This window comes from Coturnix japonica, chromosome 7, assembly GCF_001577835.2.
Source record: "Coturnix japonica isolate 7356 chromosome 7, Coturnix japonica 2.1, whole genome shotgun sequence".
Lineage (NCBI taxonomy): Eukaryota > Metazoa > Chordata > Aves > Galliformes > Phasianidae > Coturnix > Coturnix japonica.
Window position 1 is genome coordinate 17,323,807 of NC_029522.1, and position 19,132 is coordinate 17,342,938.

The window sequence follows — 19,132 nt, forward strand, 5'->3', positions numbered from 1 at the left end:
GCAGTCTGATGGACCAATTCATGTTAATGTTTACAGGACCAGTTTGCTAGTGCATAGAACTATCCTTGTTCATTGTATGGATGAGGAAGAGTATTGGGCCTGCAGTCAGATATTTTAAATTCTATGACTAAATCCGTGTCTATTGCTTTCTCTTTTTGCACTCTCCTGAAGGCCTAAAACTATTTCTAGATGAAATACTCAGCAGAAGAATTTGGAAGGATGAAGGCAGAGTGAAGGCTATAGGGAACAAAAAGGCCATGTTCCAAGTCACAGAGCAGGTGTTTGTGGCAGAAATGAAAACAGGAATCTTACAAGCTTGAATAGCATACTTGAAAATAATTCCAACTATTGTGAATTTTTATTCAAGTGCAGTTTTTCTATGAATGCACGTGCAGTTACTCCTTACCTTAACTGACTGCTGCAGTGGTGACATCGGAAACATGATTTATGAAAGTTTTGCTTGTCGGCGACGAAGCGTTCCATTGGATAAACTCTCTGCTGACAGAGTGTGCATGTCTCATTTTCCTGAAACAGAAGTTTCTGGATGCAAATATTAGAAAATTATATGTTAGTCTAATCCACATATAATGGTTCACTTTTAACTGTACCAGTTATATGCAAAATATTTTTGTTAAAGTTGTAGTGTTCTTTTAATTATCCATGATCTGATAGCTACGAATTCATTTCTGTTATTAATTAACAGTAACGTTTAGAAAGTGGCTGAACAACACACCTTACCTTTTTAGAAATCCATACATTTAGAAGAACTATTTCACATTTCCTATGAAACACTATGAGATTCCCAAGAAATACTAATTTTGTAGATTGGGATAGGATAATGAAAGGTTTATCGGTGGAAGTGGAATTGAGCAGAATGTATGTATTTTGATGAGGAGGTTTTGCCTCACCATGTCAGAGTACATCAGGGAGAACTACTCCTGTGAATCCACTTTTAGGGTGCATGTGCACTACAACGTAAGTATTTGTGATTTTCATAGTTTTCCTTTTTAGAGCTGATACTTACTGGAGTTAATTTTTGATAATGAGTTAGCTAAACCTGCATCAGTTAACTCTATCAACTCCTCTCTTGCGGCAAGCATACTTAATTAGATAAGAAACTGTGGTGTTTGTTGCTGTTGTTTTGTAAAGTCCAAAGCATAGGTACAAGGCTTATTTTGTACCAGTGAGGGGTATAGATGGAGAAGCTCTTTGGCTTGGAAAAGTCCATGCTACTCTTTCTTCTGTCTTGAATTCTGAATTGCAATTAATACTGTATGAGCAGACGAGTGAAAGCAGAGTGGAGCAACTCATTGCTTGTATAACGACATAGGTCTCCCTGCTCAGTTAAGATGTTGCATTATTTCCAAACATGAGAAATCAGGTTATCAGACGCGTTCTATACATTTTATTATTTCTGAAATGCAGCAGTAATGCTCTTTCAAGTTTAATGTAATTCTTCCAGTTGAAATACAGTCATTATCTTATCAGAAAAGACCCCAAAACTTCATGTGTTAGTTTTAGAAACTCATTTGGCTTATCATTTAAACTAGATGCCCTTGGAAAGGGACAGTGGAAAAAGACTGCTAAGACAGAAGGAGAGAGAGGTGGCTAAAATTAAGACAAATATGTTAATTTCATGTCATTTCAACCTGTTATTGTAAACCTGTTATGCACAACTGCACAACAGACTGTGAATCATGCTGAATTGTGTCAGTTTTATTTAGGATTTTCAGATAGCAGATTTCCATTAGTAGAATCTTAGTGGTTCTCCTTTGCAATTTCTTCTTAATTGCTTGCATCTTTGTTCTTTTCTAGTGATTCTGTTGTTTCAAACCCTTCTGCATTTAGAACTGGAAAAGCATTTTCTTTCTAGATTGGGCATTTTGAGGAATCTTCATGATTCCAGAGGATTGTGCTGATTGTTTACATCTTGGATGCAGCAGAATTGATTGTGTTTGTTGGCTGGCTCAATGGCTGCCTCTTGTGGTTCCTGAAGCCTGTGGAGCTTCATATCAAAACAGACTTCACTTGTCTGAGTGATGGATTTTCAAATGCTGCTCAGTACTTTGCATTGTTTCCTTTGTTATTTACTCTTCACTAATGGTTTTCCCAGTGGTAGCATTTTCAGATTCACATAATACAGAGAAGGAGTCTCCAGAAGAAAAGAGCTTTTCCTTACATTCTGCCCTTCTTATCTTTAACAGGTTTGACTGAGGTCTTGTCATCTTTGTTTTCTTCCATAGCATCAATTATCTGCTTTTATTAAAGCCACCATAAGCATACAATATTTCCTTTCTGTGCATCCTCTCACTCATGGGCTGAATATAAATTTTCAGTATTTGTTTAAATTTCTTCCCTTCACCACCTTGAATATTTTCAAATAAATCTTTACTATGGGTTACATCACCTCCTTTGAATTCGTTTCAAATAAATCTTTACTATGGGTTACATCACCTCCTTTGAATTCATCAGGTGGTAGATAAGGTGTGTCATTTTTTGGAGTTTCAAGAGGGTGAGTTTCAAAAAGCTAGAGCTTTCTGGAAACATGCATCCTGGAGAAAGCTTCCTTTGGAATAATAATTCCTGTTGCTTGTCACATAGAAGTACTTGTTGAATTATCAGAGGTCCTTTACTGTATGTGCCCATGGCTCCTATTCTCCATAGATTCCCACCACTTTTATAGTTCTCATTTTTAATTGCAACTATATTGAAAATAAAAATTCAAACTGTTATAATGTACTACTGTGTCAATTTCCACACTTCTCATTAGCATAAAGATCCCTCTTATAAAAAGTACAAACCTGTACATTTTTCGCAGGTGTTGCAGTCTCTCTGTCAGAGGGAACAGTGTTTTCCTGAGCTGTCATTTCAAACTGCTGTTTTAAGATCTGTGTAGAAATTTTTGGGAAGTCCTCATTCATAACTGCACTGGTTACTGCAATGGAAGAAACAAAGAAGGGATTTTCTTTTCCTCCCCCTACCTTTCATGAAATTGACTCAATCAGTGAATTGTAAACCATTATGACTCTAGACAAAGTAATGCTTGGCCTTGCAGAACTCTAGTGAGTCAGGTGATCATGAGCAAAAATTCATAGGAAAAAAAAAACAACACAGAAGAATTGGTGAGGGATGAGTTATTGCCCACTGTTTTGAATTGCTTGGACATCAGGGCTCAAAGCTGACTGAGATCTTTGATTTAATATAATGCACAAATCCTAATACTGGCACTAACTTGCAGAAGCAGCATCTCAACATCATGCTCATGTTCTGTAGGCCCATTCTGTTTGCCTACAAGTTGAACCTTTTCCATGCAAAATTTTGTTTATGCATGGACTAGCATTTGCATTTATTTTCAGACAACTCTTAAAGTGACCATTTCTTTAAGAACACATTTAAATCTATACAAACTTTTACAAACTTCACTCCTCTGTACATCAAAGTCTAAACTTGTTGAAATCAGTGAATAAGCTTAACTGAGTAAGGGGGAGCTGAAGAATTGAGAGCGAGGTAACACATCGGTATGCTATGAGTTGGAAATTTGTGAGAGTAAAGTCAGTGGCCAAGAGGTTGGTCCATCATGCTCCTTTTTGAGCCCACTTACCTGTTTCATCAGTGCTCTGTGTAAATGTAGAAGCCCTGTTTGTCTCTAGTATTCCTTGCTCCCCAAGAGAAACCTGTGCACAAAACCTTTGCTTTACTACAGGATTCAGTGCAACATGTAAACATTTTCCTTGTTCCTGCAACTGTGTTTGAAACTTCACAGAGAAGTGTGAATTAGAAACCCAATTAGTTACCACATTGAAAAAACATTGTTAAACACCATTTTAAAGCCATTGTTATACACTGTGTCATGAGGGCTGCCATCAGCAGAGCAGCAGTATCTTACTGTACCAAGTGGAATAATTAGCAAAGCAGATGAGAACTGGCATCTTGCTATAATTAACAATATAATGATTTACTGATAAAATTACCTCTTGTGTTTGAAATGCTTCCACTAGACTTTCTTTGGAGGTCATTCCATTGCATTCAGCTTCCCTGGTGCTGTTTGATATTTTAGGCTGATTGATACTAGATGCCTCCTAAAGATAAATAAAAATAATCACATAAATTAAAAAATTTAGTAAATAGATGCTATACAGCAGAGTTTGTAAATGATTTAGCATGTTACTGGCATCACAGTTAGTCCCATCTATGCTGTTATTTGAACTGTCAGGGTTAGGTGAGGCTTGAGCAGGACAGGTCAGAGCATGATTTGTGTGCACAAGTTGTGTGTAGCAGCTGAGGGAGCCACACAACATGAGGAGGTGTAATGTTAGCACCCTGGCAAAGTGAAAAGAAATTGGGATGCAAATTTTTCCGTCTCTGTTAAGGAGTATGTGTATGTGTGGGTGTAAGTGCAATGTGCTTTTTCATTCTATAAGGATATGGTTTTGAATATATTTATGCTTATATATGATTTCTTCACCTAATACATGCTTTTCCATTCTCATGTTAATATTTTAGATATGTAAGTCAAGATCTCATTACTGGAAAAGCTCATTCATGAGAGACAAAATATGTTCATGATAGTCATTATATGTCCTTTGAATGGTGTGGGATATTAAGAAGGAATATAAAATTAGGCTTAATGTAGTCAGGAAGCAAATCTAATCTGAAAATCAGGACTGGTTTATTGCTATAACTTTTGTACTGCTTATGAAGTGGTTGAAATATTGAAAAAGATTATAATAGTTTAATGTGACAGCTGTAGCTGCCTAAACATTATGGGCCAGGTTTTAACAATATAATTACATAGCCTGGTTCAGGGTGTGAAAGGAGGAAGAGGGGATGGAGGTTCTCATGTTTTGTGTGTCTGTCACAATTGCTAATTGAAATTCCATTGACAGAGGGTAAAATGATGCTTGCTCACCCAAAACAAGAGGAATGTAGGAATATCCATTACTTCTTCTGTACTGGTGGACTGTAGGATATCATAGATGGGATTAATATAGTTTACAGCATTATTATTAGTGGGATGCTTTGTGTACCACATAGAATATGGAGAATGTTTTGTAAAATTATTTGTTGGTCTCTATGGCATAAAGTTGCTCTTGCTTATTAAACAAAGTCCTGCTTCCAGGACAGGACTGAAGATGAAATCATGATCTAGATTTGATATTTTTTAACTTGCTAACACTTGTGGTGGTTTGATCCCTTCATTTCTGTGGCATAAACAATTCCCACTGCACTGTGAGTTAGGAAATGAAGCAAAGTGCTTATGAACTGCAAGGCGAGACTGAACAGCAATACAAAGATATACAAGTTTATGGCTGAAAACCATTGACACGGCTGCATTCAGTTAACAGTTCACTATCATTGTGGAAGCTATCACAAAAAGGTAATGCTCAACATTTTGCCTAATTTTTGTCTGATTATTTCAGAGATATGAAAACTGAAAATCAAACTTTATACATTACCTGTTAGGAGACAGAAAATTATGAATGTTTTAAAGTATTAATTGCTATTCAAGTCTGTATACGTTATTATAGAGAAGTGCATTTTCATTTAGGTATTCAGATTATATTACTAAACAGAACTGCAGTTACTGCATGTACTTATATGTTACTGCCCCATACTTCAGTTTTAGTGTCTTTACACTGCAGTAATCTGAAAAGAATTGTTAATGCAAAATATACCAAGATTTGATTTTTCAGTGACTTTCCTATGTATTTTAGACTAAACTTTACTTTTTTGTGTTGCCATTTTTGCAGTTTTCCTCAGTTCTGAAAGTCTGTTTTGAGAATCAGAAAGTGTGCACTGTGCAATATACGTGTGTAGATAAAGATGTGGACAAGTTTATGTATGTTTTGGAAAAAAAACAAAGATGAGCAAGATCAAGCAGTCCAAAACTTTGTAGAAGCACAGAAACCTTTTACTCACTTTCATCTGAAGCACGTTTATTTTAGTTTAGCTGTACATTATGATCATCATAGAAGCTCTGTGTGAAGTTGTCTAAGATAATATCATTTATGCATTACTACATTTACAACTTATTCTATTTACTTATGGTACCAACTGACTGTTCCCTTTAGGCAGCAGCAGCAGTAAGTTATGAAGTAAGTTCAATCACAACATTACCAATAGAGGAAATAACTGATGTCAACTATCCTTTCTTAGATACTTGTATTCTTATAATGGTATCATCTGCACATCAGTACTCTGAGAATCTTACAGAAATTTCTCAAAATCAATTCTGCACTTCTTCTCAGTGATTTGTCTGCTTTGCTTTGTTTTATGTAAATAGATTCTTTTTGAGCACAGTACAGAAGATTCTCATGAAAGTTTAGGTTTTCACCATTCACTAAAATTGTCATGTTATTCATTCTTATCCTTTGCAATCACCTGAAAATTGATAATTACTACTCTAGAGATCTTTAAAAAGTTTGTACAGAATGACCATCGATGACAGAGATTTGCCTATATGTGTGTCTTTCCCAACAGACAATACTGTAATATTGAGTGCAAATCAAATACTTCCAATAAAATTCACTCATCCTTCCTGTGTAGGAGGTTAAGCTTGCTTGCCAGAAAGTGCTTATGTCTGACACTGGGTAATGAGATTTTGTCTGAGCAGCTGTTGTGCCCTTCAGATCAGTTCTAACAGTGATTTTACAGCCTCTGTGGCAAGATCAAGGAATTTCTTTCTTTTTCAGAGTGCCAGTAATAGTTCTTTTCTGATTGGGAGCACTGTTTTTATTGTTGTTATTTGTTTGTAAATCTCTGATTTAATGTTCTGCCTATACCAAACATCAAATTATTTTGGCACCAAAGAACAGCAACCTGTGAGTTTGATGTAAAGAATACAGTGGCCAAAAATTTTTAATTGTTTTATTCTCCCAAAGTCTCAGCCTGCTGGTTGTTCAGTTACTTGTCAAGCAGCTTTACCACATGCAAACATGCATTTGCTGCAGACTGTGAGCTAGCAAACAACTCCAGGCCGGCATTTTCAGAGCAATAACAGTGAAGATTATGACCTGTTCTTAACCCTGTGTCTGTGAACAACAGGTGTTCATGATGCCTGTAATCAAGTTAAAGATCAAGTCTTTGAACAAGCAGGTAGCAGTTCTGTGGTAAGCTTTCATTGTTTCTTTCCTTTTTGGACAAGATTTTAGTGCTTTCTACCAATAATAGACCACTTTTCACAGGAATAAATCTGCTGTATAATAAAGAGATCTACAAGTAATGACTGTGGTCTAAATAAAAAAAAACAAAACAAAACAAAAAAAACCCCAGAAAGATAAATAGTTAAATATTACCTGCAAATGTGAATGTTTTGATTGCTGAGCCATGCAGTCCTCATGAAATATTTGACTTTCTAGTAAAATATTCAGCTCCTTAGATTACTGCTTAAAAATGAATTATTTTTTTCTTTTTTAAGCACTGATTAGTGGTTTGAATTTATCCGGATCAAGAGGTCTGTGTTCACATGACATGCTTTCTTTATTCTGCCTGAGAATCGATTCAGTGACCTTGAGTCAGGTCAGCTACCTAAGTATAAAATCCCATTTTCAATGAGAGTGCAGTTACATTTGATAGTAATGGAATTTTGTGGTCTTTCAGCAAGTTATTCAACCTAATTTCAAAAACTGTTCTACATAGTTTGAGTGAGTTTATTTCATGTGTCTGTAACTATTTTTGCTAATTATTTGTGCTTAGAGGTCACATTTTTGTGATATGAAAATGTCATAGTGGCTTTGTAGAGAACTCCACTTCATTGCTTGGCCAGAAGTCATCTTCATATCACAAAAAGAAAAGTCTTTTGTTCCGAGTATGCAAAAAGGTCACATAATTTCTGTGCATGGTTCTGCATTTCTTCACCCAGTAAATTGCAGCAAGGTTGGATCACATAATCAGAAAAGCATATGCAGATTATTTAAGTTGAAAGGAAAGATATGAAAGAAAGTATGACAAGGAAAAAAAAAATAAAAGAAATGCTGTTCTCTTCTCAGGTATCTCAGGGTTTTTCCAGAGATAGTTGTCACGATGTTGGTAAGACGGTTGGGTTTGCCCTGTTAATGTTTGTGCAAGTTGCAGATATAAACCCTTATAAAGCAATGAAGTGAGCAGTCTTTTTGTTAACAAAGGAATGCTTCAAGCTCAGGCAGAAAAGTTATTTAAGTAATTTATTTGCACTTTTTTTGTTGTTTGTTTTGTTTTTTTAATTTATGATGAAATTTAACTCTAGTTAACAAGACTGTCTAGCTTAATTAATGTCTACCCAAACCTAGATAGTCAGCAGAGCTACTGTTTTTTGAAGGAAGGTAGAATCAATACTTTTTATTTGATTAAAATGTCTACAAATACGTCTTTCTTCTTTTTTGTTGTGTTCTTGAACACAAATCTCTTTAATTTCCCATCACTTTTCTTTTCTCAGCTTACTCAAGCATTTGTTTCATTACCTTTTTGCTTGCTCTTACTAGCAGGATTTTACAGTTGTTAGACTAAACTACTTTCAGAATAATGACTATAGTGATAATCAGTTTGTAGTCTTCTTTAAGCATTTTAATTAATTGTAGTTAAAATGTAGTTTTAAATTTATCTTTTTAAAGTGCACATCATTTTCCATATAACCATGTCTTCACTTGAAAAGCAGTAAAATACTACTGCTCTGTAAGATGGAGTTCCCTGTAATGATGGAGCGGGTACACATAACCCATTAGGGGTTGTATGAACTCAGGTGGACTGAGGTTGTAATTGCATTTTTTCCCACTGTAAAAAATACTGCTACCGGCATTACTGAGTACTCTAAATTATCACTGCAAAATAGTGCAAGTGAATGAGGTCTGAAGTTTTCCCAGACTGTACTTGTTAGCTCCAGAATAGAAAGAAATGGAGAGATGCAGCTCAGTAAGAATCCAGTTGGTCCCAATAATGTAATAATGTAATAATTAAAACATTCTAGAGGAAAGACAAGCATTTGCACAAGCTGTGCAGAGAAGCTATGGATGTCTCATCCCTGGGCATGTTCAAGGCCAGTTTGGATAAGGACCTGGGCAGCTTGATCCATCAGGTGGCAGCACTGACCGTGGTGTGGGATTGGAACATAGAAGCCATTCTATGATTTCATAGGTTCTTATTTGCAATTACCTTTCTTATTTGCTCATTGCTTAGGCACCATGGGCACTACAGCCATCCTCCAGCTAAAATTTATTTTACTGTGTAACCTTGTTACAACATGCTGCATCATTTGTGGTAATTGGTGATGGTTGTTTTAATTTGTTCTGTTTGTTTTTTCATTTTGTATCAGAAGCCTGCTTTCAGACATGCTGATTGCTGAATGTGTAATGTAGTATATCCTTAAAGAGAGACTCCTACAAGTATGAACTCTGTGAAAACACTGTCTTGCCTGTAATGCTTCATTAGAACATATAATCATATTTTTCCATCAAGCTGTTTAGCAGGGCATCCCTCACATTTTAGTATTAAAAATGCCATTGTTACCTGTGCAGATTTCTGCTGGTGCTGGTATTGAGCAAAGGTCCTGTTTGAAGAGGTCATCTTCCCTTTCTCAAATTGTTTCCTTACTGTTGCCAGGCCACCAGACACAGTAGAGGATTTGGTTTTCTCTGGAGTCTAGAGTAATAAAATAAGGCCAGTTGTTTTCAATTTTCAGTGAGAACATGCTTATTTAAATAAATAAGTAATTAAAATACTTAAGAGGAGTACATCATAATGTTTATTAACTTAAAATGGAGAATTTGAAAGCACTTGAATATGTCTGTACTCTTTTATATTCTTATATGCAAATTCAACTAGTATAATCTGTACATATTTAAATTTCAGTGCTACATAGGAATTAGCATTAACATTCAGAATAGATATATAGTAGCAAATAAGTTATTTGACATTTGTCATCAAAATATAGAACCGACATATAGTGCTAAGATTAATTGTTAAATCTCAGTGACCTACTTTAGGATGTTTATTTGAGATCAGTAATTAGGACTCACAGATTATAAATTTGTTTTGGAATTTATTTAACACTAAGTGCTAAACACTTCTGTGTGCAATAGATCCAGCTGGTATAGCTGCGTATTCGTCTCTGCCAGAACTACTATCTGAGGACTCTGCTTTCCTCAAAAACTTAGTTACATATTTTCAGCCATGTAATACTCTTTATTTTCAAGAATTACTCAGTCATTGGCAGGGAAGACAGACAGTCACAAATAGCAAACCTGGAAAGTTCTCAGACACTGAACAAGAGCCATAAATTGTGATTCAGAGAACAAAAGGACTACCTATAGTTGAAAAATACAGACTTTTGGCTAGAATCTTTAACACAGAAATATCAGGTCCCATCTACTTGCTTGCCAGTAGCAATCGCTTTTCAGGACAAACCTCTGTAGTTCTCTCTTGTAATTGTATATTTTTAGTTCTGTTGCCTTCAGTGTTGCCAGCTGTTTCTTTCTGTATTTTCTCAGTAGTTATTGTGGAAAAACATACAGAGAACTTAACGCAGGCCTGTGTGAGATGATCTTCCTTCTTTAACAACAGCGATAAAGGCTAGAAGAGTGCCTTCAGGCTCCCTATTCTAGTTCTGTCCCTTATTTGTGTTACCTCTTAGATGGCGAGCAAACAAACCTTTAATTATTTGAGCCTATTAACCAATATGCAGAAAATAAAGTACCTAGTAATTAAAAATTGCATTGTAATGAAGATTACTAAATAAATGTAGGTTTAACACTTAATGACTGCTAAGTAAGCAGATCCTAAATAAGAAATTTTTTCTCCTATGGTAGGCACAATTTAATGGAGAAATAAATGAGTGTGAAAAGTAATTAATGAACAAACATTGCAGGCACACCTTGCCAACCTTTTGAATGTGTTTGGAGTAGTTCCTTTAAGAAAATTCGTTGGTTCTCTTTAATGGAGCCTGATACACAGTTCAGACAACAATCAATTTCAAAAGGAAAGAGCAAGGTTTAGAGTGTAAAAGAAGCAGTTAGTATGCTCTTGACAAAGTTAGGTTGGGTCAGGCTTCTTTAGAACTAATTTCAGCAATGCAGTTGCAGGAGGAAGGTGTTAACACCTTCTCAGAGAGAAGAACTGAAGGCATCTGCTCTGAATACACAAAGGCAATTAGGTGATTTAAGCCAGCAGACAGCATTTTCATGGTTTGAAACCACTTGGGTGACTGTTGGCACCAGGTGTCTTCTGGGCTACCCAAGCACATAGACGCTACTAAGTACTCCAGTTTATTATGCAGAGAGCTAAAAGATTTTATTGTTTGTTTGTTTGTTTTGGTTTTTTGTTTTCATTAAATCAGTAAGTGGTCAGAATAAACATCAAATATATTCTCAATTGAGAAGTCCAGTAGAGGGATCACCCCCAGTCTCTGTAGGCTCTAACAATTCAATGCTTTTTGGTGTTGATATACCTTTCTGATCTTTACTATTACATTAAAAGCTGTGTGGAATCTATAATTGAACTTCTCAAGGGAGAGGAGAAATTTTTTGTTAGTGTGCTATTTTATTGTTTTGGTGAAGATTGCAATATTTCCTACAATAATGGCAAGTTTCCACTATAATGAAAGAATAGGAAGATTATTTTCCTGCAGTGAAATGTTGGATTGCTTCCACCACCTGCACCTTTTCCTGTGATTCTATGATGTCAAAAGTGACATATTTATTTTATTTTTTTATCACCTTATTTGTCTGGCAGTTTCATCTTGGGTTTTTGAAGCTAAGGACCAACTTCTTCATCTCACAGCAATTGTGTAGCTGATGTTTTCACTCACTCTTTTGATGTTCTAAATTCTTACACACAAACTATAAGCTCTGTCTTCTATGTTATCCTATGGTACTGAGTGGAAAAAAAGGTTGTTTCATTTAATTAAAATTTCTTCAACTTTCCTTTAATTCAAATTTCTGTCTGTATCATTCATCCCTATCACTTCTTAGTAGTAATTTTTAACTTCCTGTAAAATATTCAGTTCCTATTGATAGGCATGTAGAAACAGTTAAAACTACACTATTAAGGTTTTTTAAGGTATTTTTAATGTAGTGACTTTATTTTTAATAATTTTAGTATGCAACAATGTCTTTTGTTATATCAGATCACACAGAGCTGCTATTTTGTGATGTAGTAATTCTTCAGTTTGAACAGCTGGAGTTCTAAATACAATCTTTTGAATATGATTTTTATTATTTCGTTATTGAAAATACTTCTAGTGATAAATAATCTGCCATTTTTTGTTAAGCATATTACTAATCTCTTATGCTTTCAGTCCTAATAAATGAAATTCTTGCAACAGTAGAATTTTTTTTTTTAAAAAAAAAGTAATTCTATGAATTAAAGGCAATTGTCTCAATGACCAAAGCTATATAGCATGAAAAATCTCCATTGGTAGAGACAAATGGATCAGTATGTTTCCTATGTAGATTTGCAAGTTTATGCTTTAAATTATTATCCACACAATGATCCACAAGCTTGTATAAATACAGAATATTATGACGTGTCAGTATGCAGAGCAAGCACAGAATAAAGAATATAGCGAAGCACTGCTGTCTTACACTAGAAAAGGAGTTGCTGCTGTCTGCCTTGGACACAGCAGCCTGGTACAGAGCCAATTTTTCTTTCAAGGAGACAGTCTCCTCAAAGTCCATCAATGCGTTCCCAGCCTTGGGAGTACTCTCTTCTGGTAATCCTCTTACACGTTTGCGGCGACCCACTGCAAATACAAAGAGATGTCATAATTCCTGAGTAGGAAACAGGTGCATTTTTTTGCTCAAATATTGAAAGCAAAAGTAGGAATGTACAGTAATACCAACTTTTTAGCAACGGTATCTTATTTTTAGTTTAAAAGTTATTTAGGACAGACAAAATGAGGGGGGAAAATTTGGGGGGAAGTGACATCATATTTTAAACATCCAGCTTTAAGCAAGTTTGTCTTGGTAGTACTGCAATGTAGGGGATAATATTAAGAAACTCTTCATTGAAAATATTTAGGGAAGTGTTGATGTTAGTTGATGTTGATGTCAATTCTGAAAGCCTGTGCTGAAAACAAACTGCAATACTGTCCCTGAAGTCAAAGAAGTTTTGGTTGGAAAAGGAATTTGGAGTTGTCTGTAATACCTGTAAGCAATACCATCTTTTAAATATAACACAGAATTCAAGTAAAATAGCCACAAATCAGTCTGTACCCTGTTAACTATACGTGACAAAACACAACAAATATAGAAAAGAATATTTAAGCCACATATGATAGCACTGTATGTGACTTTCCAGTCTCAAAATGTAATCTAGCCAGTTTATGAGCGCAAGCAGCTAGTCTGTTTTCAGGTGTTTACTATGACCATGACCAATATGCAGTGCAAAATTGCTGCTACCATAAGGCTATTTCAGCCTGGACAAGGACTGTCAGCTGTCACTCCTGCAGAAGGACTCAGCCTTTCTAAATTCAGACAGTGATACTCTTGATCATTTGTTCTATTTCCATATATTTTATTTTATCCATCAGGTATCACAATTGCATTTCATTAAAGAGTTGCCTGATTTGCAGAAGTTTAACTTAATTATAAATTAAACACTTGAAATAAAGCATTTGTTAATGGAATTTTACAAATGATGTTGGAAAATACTTCTAGGCTATGGGATAATTACTGGCTGTTTTTCAATCACCCATAGATATCGCTGTGCAAAAGGAGGAATCTAACTTGTCACACATAATACAAGGCAAGAATTAAAGCTAAACAACATTTTTCAAAATTAGAGTTATATGAATGTTCTTACCTTTATGACAATATGTTACAGCTTATCTGACTGCAGAAACAGCAAAATGTGAAGAGAGTGGTTCACAATACTCCTGAAAGAGCTGTGCTGACTTGTCATCACCACAAAGTCCTTTGTTCTAATAAATGTATATTAATTGTTTAGAAAGGTGCCTTAAATTTAACACTGAGATATTTTTTTCCTTCTTGTTTCAAATAAAGGGAAAAACAATATGTTGTAAGCATCTCTATCATCTATAATCAGAAGCAAAAAGGTTTACTCTAATCCATATGCTGGGAATTCCTCTTGTCTTACAAAGGTTTTTGAACTGTATAGGATCTGTTGACTCATGGCTTAAACCTGTATTGACCACCTGAGGTGAGTAATGAGTCAGCTGTGGGAGCACAGGTGAATGCAATTCAGCCATGTGACTGGAATGGGTAGAGCCTGGCTGCACCTCTCCTAGACCCCATTTAAGGTTTGACTGCTACTGAGAAACGTTCTTTTTTTGGAGATTGCTCCTCTTGGAGTTTTTCCTGCGAGTCTGGGATCTGGGTGAGTGTTTTTCTTCTATTTTCAATTTTCCCTTTTTGCTGTAATAATCTCTTTAGCTATATGACCTGTGGATACTGATCTAACCATACTGCACTGCTTTTGTTGATCCTACAGTCAATGGAAAATGGAGTTTTTACAGAAACTAAAGTTCTGTAAATAGGCCACTCCTGTTTTGGGGCTGGGGGGAAAGCCACTACTTGAGAACTCAAAAACATGTATTTTTAGTAAAACCAGTAGAATCTATTTATTTACTTTTTTAATCCATGTGCTTGTACTGCACAAATCAGTGTGCTCTGATCTTCCCTAAATCCATCTATGTTTCTGCTTGTTGTTGCGTAATAGGATGAAATAAATTTGTCACAACCAGCATTGCTTTTATTCTTAAGCAACTGCGTTTCCTGAGATTACAGAAACAGGCTACAGCTGAAATGAACATTATTAAAAAAGAAACAAGAAAAGAACAGCCTCCCCCCCAAAAAACAAACAACAAAAAACCCACATCCAAAGAAATCTAAAAAACCTTACATCATAAAGCAACAAAAATGCCCATGAAAATCACCTAAGACGCCAGGCATAATTTTTTCTTTTTGAATTTCTCAAATTTGAGGAAATTACTGAATTAAAAAGTAAGAGGAAAAGGCAGGTAGGAGCACTGTAGGTATATTCCTATGTGTGCCAGGGAAGAGGTATCCCACCAAACAGGGAAGAATGTCAGGGCATGTGTAATCTGTTTGTCCATTCACTTTAGAGCTATTTAGCTGGCATTGGTGTTCAGGGTCCACTTATAGCAAGCAAATTAAACACAATCACAGTCTTCCATAAAATAGAAATAAATGCAAACGCTCACTAAAGAGTGGAATTCAGCGTGAACACACTCAGCTTCTAAAATATTCTCACCCTACTCAAAACTTTTATATGAAGATAATATTCTATTTACATTTATTTCTATGCCTTTGTATATTGGATGCAAAAATGATTACCAAAATAATTATTACAACTTGAGAAAGCACAGCAACAGTTAGAATTAATGAAAGCTTGCTGGAAAGCAAGAAGTAGTTTTCAGAGGAGGTAGAAATCAGGAGAGACGAAATTGCTGTGAGGCCCTGTTCTAATTTTCAAAAATGTTTAGAAGTTTAAAGCCTTTCTTGGTGTTGTTCCAAGTCAGCAAGGGATTCTTGGGTTCTGCCTAATTGTAAGCATGTGAATAGTTTCATCAAGAGAAATGGAAATACTCATGTGATTAAAGTTAGACATGATTAAATTCCTTGCTGAATTGGGGCCAATGAATTTAATGGACTGTTCTAAAAAACATTTTAATAGATACATATTATTAGCCACATGAGGAGTTAAAGTAATAGAAGCTATTCTCCTGTTACCTTTAAAAAAGGGAATGTGCTATCCTTGGAAGTTAGTTATTTTAAGAAGTTAACATGAGACCCTTTCTGATAGTATGAGGGATTAAGCAATCTATTCTCTTTCTCATTTTGTTTTAAAATTTTGCTCGTTCAGGAGTACTCAAAGGTGTAATATCTTCTGATTCTTTTGAGAATAATTGTGTGTTTATGATGAAATACTTTGTCATAAGGACCTTATGTTTGCCTGTGCGAGGTACGTCAACAAAAAGCTGTTCTCCTTTGTCATGTGGAACTCATATGATTGTATTTATTTCAGAGGTTATTATCTTTATTCATGGTAACATATCAACTATAGAAAGTAAATGAAGCTTGACAAATCTTCCAAGCATAATAGGACTGGAGAGTTCTGGTTGTATTCAGTGATATAACTATATTAACTATCTGTTTTGGGCTTCTCAGCGCTTTCATTATAGATTAAACAACATGCTGAGCATTGTCTTCATTGTTTTTCAGTAGAGACAATGGAAGTTGTTGGTACTCAGCCACAGAGCTTCCTATACATGTTACTTGATACTTCTAGAAAAATAACACTTTGGCATAATTCAATCATGTAGCAAAAAGTTCCATAGCACTGATGTGGTTTCAGGGTTTTCCTTTTGCTGAGAAATTGAAGTATTTGGTATAGAGAAGCCAAAACTCATGGGAGAAATAATGTGTAGAACAGCATTATCTTATATTTTTCAGGTTTTGAAGATTTATTCAAGTGCATAGTTGCAGATTTTAGTTCCTAAGTTCAGTGCCACTAGGAGTTGAAGAGTTTCCATCAGTGCTTTCAAATACTCAAATCAGCCTATAGGGAATTTGCTTCTCATAAGACCGTCTGAATGCAAAATGTTACATTACAGCTCTCACAGGACTTTTTTTTTTTTTTTTTTTAAGAAAAAAAAGAAAAACCACTGTCCTCTGAGGGTCTGTCATATATTTAGAAAAACCTTCACTTTTAAGAAACATGAATTGTTGACTATGCGTTTCTATGTAGTTCATAGGCTTTGTTAGTCCTGATGGACCAAAAATGCTTCTGAAACACACGCTGCTGAATTTCAAATCAGACATGGTGGGGAATGTAGGAATCATTTCTGTTGTTAGAGAGAAGAAAATCTTTAAACTGAAAGAGCTTGAAAGGAGAAAAGGGGGGAAGTTGCTTACAACTATTTTAATAAAAGATATCTGAGAATCTTGATAACATACAGAGAATAAAAATATTCACACTTGGAAAAATACAGTTGTATCTAGTTAATGGTAAATAGGGTGAAGAGCTGAAATGATCACGTTCATCTTTTCAAGAAGAAATGAGCAGGTTAAAAATCTCTTTAATTTGCTTTTTTTTTTGGGGGGGGGACGACAGTGAAGAGAATGAAAATATCCAGTGGCTGAAAACTCAACATGATAGGAGATCCTATATTTAGCGTGGGGAAAGAAAAGCACAATAAACCTATTCAATTACCAGATGCTTGCACCTACCAGATATGCTCTTCAGATTGGCTAAAAAATGCAGCTGAGATTGACTGCTGCTGCCTATATTGGACAGTAAGTGTGCAGAAATGGACATGGTCTCAACATACCTGGAGATGGAATGTGAAAACGTGCATTTGAATCATCTGTGTATTTGAGCTGGTGGATTTTACTCAGGTAACAATTACTTGAAAATGAGTTAGGAACAAGACAGTAATTACTTATGGGAACAAAGAGATTGTCTATAAAGCGCTGTTCTATATGTGCCAAAAAGGAGCAAACAGTTGCTAAAGTGCTGCCTGATGTTAGATAAGTACTCCAAGACGCTTATCCAAATTGGTACTAATTCACTACAGATTGGAAGTCAAGCTACCATCTTTTCAAAGATGAATTTGTTTTTGCCAGGAAGAATAAATTTGGACCCTATGTGCTGATTTCTCTTGGATCTTTTTAGATTAAGTATGAACTCCCTTATCTCTAGCCAAATAAATCTAGGGTAACTCCATTGAAGTTGTTGGGCATGATGAGATAGAAGGTAAGGCCCATTAACTGTAAAGGCCTGTAAGTCTTTGTATTCATCAAATTGTGTAAATCCATAAGAACATCACACAATGTTTTTATTAGTCAATCTAAGCCTATTCTGTATTCTAATCAAGTACATAAGTTTTTTGTGTTTTTTGTTGGTTTTTTTTTTTTTTTTTTTTTTTTTTGGTTTGTTTGTGTTTTCTTTGGTCCTTTTTATGTTACTTGCACAGTTTCAAGTTTCTTATTATACTTCATTATACTTGTGTGAAAGTAATCCTCTTCAATTCAGGATTCAGCCCATTGACTATCAATTAAACAAGTTTATTTCAAGTAATTAATTATTCGCTGTAACATTTAAGTTGCCTGAATCAGTGTTCATTGTAAGTCATTTGAAATGCAAATAACTTTCTGTAAAGCCCTACAGCCCTAGAGACCAATGTAGACTAGTTGTAAATGACTTTAGCGAGGATCTTCTTTTATAAGCTGTACTGGGACAGATTTTTAAACAGAGCAGTGGACAAAATAGATGTGCAAAAAATGTATACCTCATTGAAACATGCAAAATACTTGCTGTAATCAAAGATCCATAAAACGACTTTAAGTTAATGTGGGCTTTCTGAAATTTGAGTAACAACCTGCTATTTAAATGAATGAACTGCAGTTCTGATTCTTGTCACTTTGTCGTGTCAAAATGCCTACAGTTCATAGGTAGCAGATACATTTACAAAGCATCATGTGTGTTACCTACATACTGAATAATTCAGCTGATAGTTTTAACTTGACAGTTATTTGCAGAAAATTGTTTATACGAAGAACAAATGAGAAACCTCATTAACCTACACTTTATTCTTCGAAGAAAACCTTTCCAATTACACTCTCTCCTGTAAATAGTTTTAGAATCAGCTGTAAATATTCATAAAACATGCTATTGTCAATTCTTCCCCACTTTTTTTGAAGATAGAACCTGAATTAAGCTCAGTGGTGCTTAATTCACACGCTGCTACTACTTGCTTATTTCCCAAACCAAGCTTTGATTGGTTTAGTTGTATATAAAATTAATGCTATAGCCTCAGGCCTATATTAAGTGCACATTGTTAAAAGCCGATAATACATCCTTATGTCATTGAAAGGTGGTGTTAGTTCATTGAAATAATTTCTATTTTTGAAGAGTTTAAGTGCTAAGATTTCTTCAGTTGTGTCATACCTTTGTCCAGGTGTGTGTTTCTTCTTCAGATACAGACCTAAATATAATTAGCAAAGCTTTGTCACTTTGTAGCTATTTAACAACTTTTGCTGAAGCTGCAGCTTGATGCCTCTGGAAATAAGGAGAGGTTTCCCAACACTGGTGTTTGCATAGTATTCGAAATTGTTCTTTCTCGCTGTCCTTCTTTGGCTGCAATACACCATTCCTATTACTTGTGGTCACACAACTGTTT

The 19,132-nt window shown here is 35.2% G+C and overlaps 1 protein-coding gene across 1 annotated transcript in view; it reads right to left on the reverse strand.

Moving 5' to 3' along the window:
- XIRP2 (xin actin binding repeat containing 2) overlaps positions 1-19,132 on the reverse strand; it is a 44,305-nt gene that overhangs the window by 2,274 nt on the left and 22,899 nt on the right. Inside the window, 6 exon segments of the mRNA XM_032445801.1 lie at positions 407-540; positions 2,802-2,935; positions 3,602-3,755; positions 3,972-4,079; positions 9,481-9,612; positions 12,552-12,709. Of these exon segments, the coding sequence (XP_032301692.1) occupies positions 407-540; positions 2,802-2,935; positions 3,602-3,755; positions 3,972-4,079; positions 9,481-9,612; positions 12,552-12,709 (820 nt within the window).